Raw genomic sequence first — 6,778 nt, forward strand, 5'->3', positions numbered from 1 at the left:
TTCTTCTTCTTCTTCTTCTTCCTCGAGCAGTCTTCCATGGCGACCGATCTCTCTCCCATCTTCTCCACCGGCAAGCTCGTCGCCATGGCCATCGCCATGGCCGTCTTCTTCTTCGAGCTCGCGGAAGCTCGCCAGCCCTTCATCGCCAACAAGCAATTCGACTGCTACGGCACCAACGCCTCCTCCGCGCTGGGCTACGCCTGTTCTTCCCGCGATCTCCGCTCCTGCCCGGCCTTCCTCTTCTTCCGCCCTCGTTCGATCGCCCAATCCCCCTCCCAAATCGCTCGCCTCCTCTCCTCCGATCCCATCTCCATCGCCTCCATCAATGGCGCCATCGCCCCCATCACCTGCTCCTGCTCCAATTCCCGATTCTACCAATCCAACACCTCCTACATCGTCCGATCCGATGACGAGATCTACCTCTCCATCGCCAACGACACCTTCCAAGGTCTCACCACCTGCCAGGCGCTCATGGCGCAAAACCCTAGCCACGACAGCCGCGATCTCTACCGCGGGATCAACCTCCTCGTGCCCCTCCGCTGCGCTTGCCCTAGCAAGGATCAGCGCGCCGCGGGATTCAAGTTCTTGCTCACCTATCTGATCGCACAAGGGGACACCATAGATCAGATCGCCGCGGCTTTCGGAGTCGATCCTAGGGCTGTTCTTGACGCCAATTCGCTGAATTCTACCGATACGATCTACCCTTTCAACAGTCTCTTGATCCCTCTTCAATCCGAGCCTTCCGCGGAAGATCTGATCTCTCCTCCGCCGAGTCCGCCGCCTCCGCCGCCGCCTCCGCCGCCGGAGAAATCCAGCCGGCGGAAGCCGACGATCCTCGGAATTGCGATCGGAGCTTCGGCCACGGTCGTTCTAGGGTTCGCCGTGTTGATTCTCTGGTTCTTGATCTTCCGCAAGCGGCGCCGTGGCCATGGCGAGAAGGAGAAGATCAAGATCAAGATCAAGAAGAAGGCAATTCCCTCTGAGCCCCCTCTGGAGGAGAAGATCCGCCACGCCATGATCGGATCCGCCATGATCATGTACAAATTCGAGGAGCTGGAGAAGGCCACCAATTCCTTCTCCGAAGAGAACAGGATCAATTCGTCATCCGTCTACCGGGCCGTCATCGGCGCCGTCAAGCGGACGAAGGCCGACGTCCAGAACGAAATCGTCATCCTCAACCAGATCAACCACGCCAACGTCATCCGTCTCTCGGGCTTCTGTCGCCGTCCCGCCGACGCCTTCCTCGTCTACGAGTTCGCCGAGCTCGGTTCCCTCGGTGACCTCCTCCATCGTCATCGTCATCGTCATCGTCTGGACTGGTGCAGGAGGGTGAGAATTGCGTGTGACGTGGCCGACGCGCTCAACTACCTGCACAGCGGCGTGAGACCGGCCGTGGTGCACATGAACGTGACGAGCAGCCACGTGCTCGTGACCGGGGAATTGAGGGCGAAGCTGGGGAACTTCGCCATGGCCCGGCCGGTGGAGCGCGGCGGCGGCCCGGCCGAGCTCACGACCCATGTCATCGGGACGAGGGGGTGGGTCCTGTTTAGACTCGAGCTGTTACTGACTGTGTTAAAAGCTATAGCTGATAGCAAGGACGCTACTTTTCCTCTTAAACTGACAGGTACCTCGCGCCGGAGTATCTAGATCACGGGCTGGTCTCCGCCAAGCTTGACGTGTTCGCCTTCGGGGTGGTGCTGATAGAGCTTGTCTCCGGGAAGTCGGCGGCGGAGGCGGAGGAGAAGAAGGAGGAGCGGCTGACGGTGACGGTGAGGAAGGTGGTGGAAGGGGAGGATACAAGGGAGAAGGTGACCCGGTTTGTGGACCCTGGGCTGGGAGGTGAATTTCCCTTTGAGCTGGTCTTCGCCATGGCGCAGCTCGCGGCGCGCTGCGTGGCCGATGACTACAACTCGAGGCCGAGCTCCGGGGAGCTGCTCGTGGCGCTTACCGCCATTCTCTCGAGCTCTCTTGACTGGGACCCTGCCGAGATTTCTCATTCTGATTCCGCCTCAGAACATCGGTAGTAGTTGTAGTAGTAGTATTAGTGTTCTGGGACGGATGTCACATGTATATTGATATCCTCCATGATATAGGACATGAGTAATTATCAATCATAAACTATTACCAATCACTCCATTTTATTTTAATGAAAAGTTTCAAATTCTTTAAAAAACCTTTGGGAGTACCTCCCACTGTCATCTATGATATGTAGATATATGTTTATATGGTTTCTGCGTCTTCAGGCTGCTCGTCCCTGGTTGATCCTTGCCTCCTCTATACAACCCTTCCTCCGACCATTCACCTTCAACTCGCGACCGTAGGAACCCTTTACTATCTTCTCCCTCATCTTCTCATTTACTGGGCGTAGAATACTGACTAAGTTGAAGCATTTCATTATCATTTATTGTGGGAATTAAACACAAGAGCATATGGTCACAGTTTCCCCCCTAACTTTCATTACGGGTCCACATGTGCCTCCCTCTGCGCATGTGCCCTCAAGGATTTCTGGGTCGGTTCATTTCATTGATATAAAATGTTGATTTTTTTATCAAGCAAAGTTGATATACAATAATGTAGAGATGAGCAAACCTTGATACATATTTTAACTGAATTAGAATACACATAGGAATTGTCATGTGAGATGTGGATGGATTGGGTAAGAGTTTAATCACAGCTGTTGTGGCAAGGCGATGTATGAGTTACTCATACAGAAATAGTTGACTAGACAACAACTAACATCAATAATTGAGATCCTTCACATGTTCAACATCATTCTTACCTACTTTAGGAAGGGTCCACTGTAATATCAGGGTTAGAACCTAATGGCCAAACAACCCCATGGAGCAACCTTTCACCCTTTTTTTCAAAAACGATATTTCGTCATAAGTAGCTATAAAGTTATTGAAGCTGATTTAGACAGTTATGATAAATGTGATAAGGCTATCAAAGAAATAAAGGTAGGAATAGTTAGGCCAAGAGATAGGTGAAGATGACTTAACAGTGTGTGATAGTTTGTGATGCAGATAGGTGAAAAGAAAATAGTACTACTATTTTTACAATAGAGGTAAATGACAGGAGTTAAGAGAAGAACCTATTATATTACAATAATATGGATATCAATTTATAATGATAATATAAAAGCTATTTATATTTTTTACTATAATGTAAGAGAAATGAAATAGAGAGACTAGTTTGAATGACAAGAGAGACAAAAAAGGGAACTCAATGCTTGTGTATAAATGGAAGGTGAGGATGGAAGATTAGTTAGAGTCCAAGTGAATATAGGAAAAATTATAGAGTTAGATTATTAATTATAGTACTTTTAATACAAGATGGAAGAGAAAATATGAATAAATTCTTGGAATTTCAGATTTACATAGGGTATTCGATGAAATGCCTCAATGGAAATTCATAAAAACTAGATTCTAAAACCTATTGATCTAATTCAGAATGGTTTTTAACTAGAATAAAAAATAATAATCATCCATATCAAAATCATGAACCATGATCAACCTGATTTTATGAAGTTTACAAAAAAGGCTCCAACCACTGCCTCTTAATGTTAGAATGCTTCTCAGCTTTGTTTCCTGCACACTGGAGCATATCCTTGTATTCCTGGAGCTCCTCCGACATCATTTTCAACTTGCCAAACCACCACAAATTCATAATTATTCCCCCTAATTCAGAAAGAGTCTTCCGCCATCTCTCTTTACTATGACAAAAGATACTTTGAAATATGAGAAAAACTATTTTTGGAAATCATAGGTAGATCCCTACACATCGTTAATCAATTGGGAAGCTACAAGGGATTCCTCTGGTCACTACACGATTGTATCACCATGATTCCCTCATAAAAAATGGTTAATTGGGCGAAGGGGTTAAGGACCAAAGGTGGAGGAGGATGCCTTTATGCTTGGCTATCGATCTCTCTGAGTGAAAGGGCCAACACATACAATTAAATCATAGACGTGAACCCCTTTAAATTTGGTGTACCCCATAATTGTCAGCCTCCATCCATGTCAGTTGATGTTTGCCTTTGATTCAACATTTGTGTGCCCGGCCATCCTTATCAACGATCTTTGACAGATAGTGAGTCTTCAAAAGAAATTGAAGTCACAAATTTGGTTTATTAATATCACCATTTTATCTTAATTAGGAAGATCATACAATAGAGATTATATAGTTGTATTTTAAAGTTGGCCTATTACGATGCAGGATTCTGTTGGGTCTGCTTGAAGCCCGATCAATATCTTGTAACTTATTCTCTAACATCCAGACCATTTCTCGTCCCCCTTTGGCACTATATGCAATGCACTAAAATTAGGGAAAATCCCATATCAAATAAAATTAAAAAGATCCCATGTAAATTTCAAATTGAAGTATATTTGAACTTAAAATAAATCTATCTGCCACACATGCGGGTTCCATAATCACCTATTCAGGTCTCTACGGTTGGGCTCATTGGGACTAGTGGGCTGAGTGTGCTTGCTACAGGCGTGTTGGACTTATGTTATTACCTTGATGACATGCCTGCTTGATCTCCAGTGATTAGTGGCCCCAACTTCTTGGTTGATAGCCACAGCTGATGGGCTGTCTACCCTCTGGCCAAAAGCTGCCAAGGCTTGGTAGCTTGCTTCAAGTGTACTGCCCTAAATAAACATATGGATGTTTTGCCTTTTTTTCACTCTCCACTCTGTCTCTAATTATTCTCTCAAAATTTCTCTTTTTGAGGTTGTGATCAAATGAACTTCTATTGTTGGGTTTTCCACGAATTTGTGCCTGGAATAATAAAGTTACGTGTATCTCTACTTTATAAATTGTATCTGTGCCCCAACATGTGTGCCTTTAAGTGTTTTTTCTACTGTCAGCTGAATCAAGAGTATGCGAATCATGATGACCTAGACAAGGGGATCAATACTTCTTTTTAGGTGACCATCTAAGACATTGATATCCTCTCTTTTTTACTCTACAAAGAAAAATCTGTGGACCTAGATCTTGTGGTCTTAACTCTTCATGGCAGGGAATGCCCAGTACATGTTTGATTGAAGTATTAATTGCAAGAAGAGCTAGTGCTATTCCCACAACATGCTTGATTGAAGGCCCTATTAAATAAATGACATAGTTTACTACTCATTTCATGGTTGATTCAACTAGAAGGGCTTTATTATCTGCTACATTATTTTCTGATATTGTATTGTCCATCTCATTTTTTCTTGAAATCCTGTTGTGAAGTGATGGCCCGTATTCTGTATTCTCGCCCAAGTCTCGACAATGACATACATTTCAAAGATGTCTTCCACACCAGTTACCTCAGCCTTAGAATATGAAAAAATGTATCTGAGCTTCCTTAAACTCCTGAAGCATGTTGGCTGAAAGACCCAAATCATTTCAATTGGAAAAATATGTGAAAGATGGAACGCTCATCAGATACAACCCCATCTTATTTCTGTATCCTTATGGCATAATTGGGTCAAAGCTGATGCCTTATGTTGGAAGCTAAGAGGGGGTGGTGAATTAGCTTATCTACTTTTAATTTGCCTAAATTACTTTTAAGATTCCTTGGATTATCGCTCACCTTCTTTCTCTCGAACATAAGATTTACTTGGTTCCTCGATCCGCTAGTGATTGAGTCAATCCAAGGCCCCCCCCCCTTCGAGTCCAAATTAGGACTCAGGATAACCTTACTAAGGATCCTCCCTTGCAAGGCACACTAACCCAACTCACCGAGTTGCCTCTGCAGAGGAGTCTTCCGATGGTACGTCACGTCCTTGGGTGCACGAGCTTCACCCCCGAATCGGCTTCGGGTAGACTGTCACGAGCTCTTCCTCGTACGTCCACTTCCCTCGTCACCGTCACGTCCTTGGTGCCACCAACGTCACCTCCTTGCCTTCTCGATCTTCAACACCTGTTTAGATTAGTGGAAGAAACGATATACCGCTCCCCGTGATTGATCAAAGGTCAATCACCGCTCTCAATGATGTATGGATGATCAAACACACTAAGATTCAAATGTGATATCAAGATCAATTCTGAAAACCTGTCTCATAAGTACTTTCAAGATCAACAAATCAATTCCTCTTAATCACTTTCAAAAATAATATCAATCCCTTCACTATCCTTCACAAAATCTCATAAAAATCACCACTAAATGATTGTGGAGGAAACTATCACCCTATTCAGTAAATGAATGAATGATGAAAATGAAAAACTTCCCTTGAGAGTCGAGAAGCACAAGCACACTGATTGAAGGGGAAGAACTTCACAAGAGGGAGCACTTTCTTCTTCAAAGAGGAGCTCAAGAGAGATGGTTTTCAAAGTGGATACCTCAACCCTTGCTCTGAAGGGGTATTTATAGGGCTAGAGTGGTAGATTGTAATTTTCTGAGAATTTTTAAAAAAATTCGAGCTCAAAAGGAGCTGTAAGTAATTTTTTATGATCTTTCAAAGTTTTATAGAAAGTTTCCTTAATTAAAAAATTAATTATAGTAATTAGTGCTAATTAAAGTAGTTAGGTTTAATATAGGAATTCCAAAAGTCAGAAAAAATATGATTTTTAGAAATGACAAATGAATTTTGGAAAGTCAACCGTCGGACCCGACCTTTGGAATAAATCGAATTTCCTAATTCGATTTATCGGATCTGAAGTGACTTAAATATAGAAATTTTATTTTATTAAAGTGCACACGTGGTGCACTGGTCAAGCGCCACGTTGCCAGGGCGGAGGTCGCGGGTTCGAATCCCGCCCGCCCCGTTTTTTTTCTTTATTTAAACTTTCTACT

The 6,778-nt window shown here is 44.3% G+C and overlaps 1 protein-coding gene across 1 annotated transcript; it reads left to right on the plus strand.

The window, feature by feature from the left end:
• On the plus strand, nt 1–2,131 carry LYK5 (Protein kinase superfamily protein). The gene is made up of 2 exons (XM_078587925.1): nt 1–1,535; nt 1,625–2,131. The coding sequence occupies exons 1-2, from the start codon at nt 37–39 to the stop codon at nt 2,022–2,024; spliced, it is 1,899 nt and encodes a 632-aa protein (XP_078444051.1). The 5' UTR covers nt 1–36; the 3' UTR covers nt 2,025–2,131.
• Nucleotides 2,132–6,778: the final 4,647 nt, after the last annotated feature.

Source organism: Wolffia australiana, chromosome 15 (genome assembly GCF_029677425.1).
Source record: "Wolffia australiana isolate 7733 chromosome 15, ASM2967742v1".
In the NCBI taxonomy this organism is placed as follows: domain Eukaryota; kingdom Viridiplantae; phylum Streptophyta; class Magnoliopsida; order Alismatales; family Araceae; genus Wolffia; species Wolffia australiana.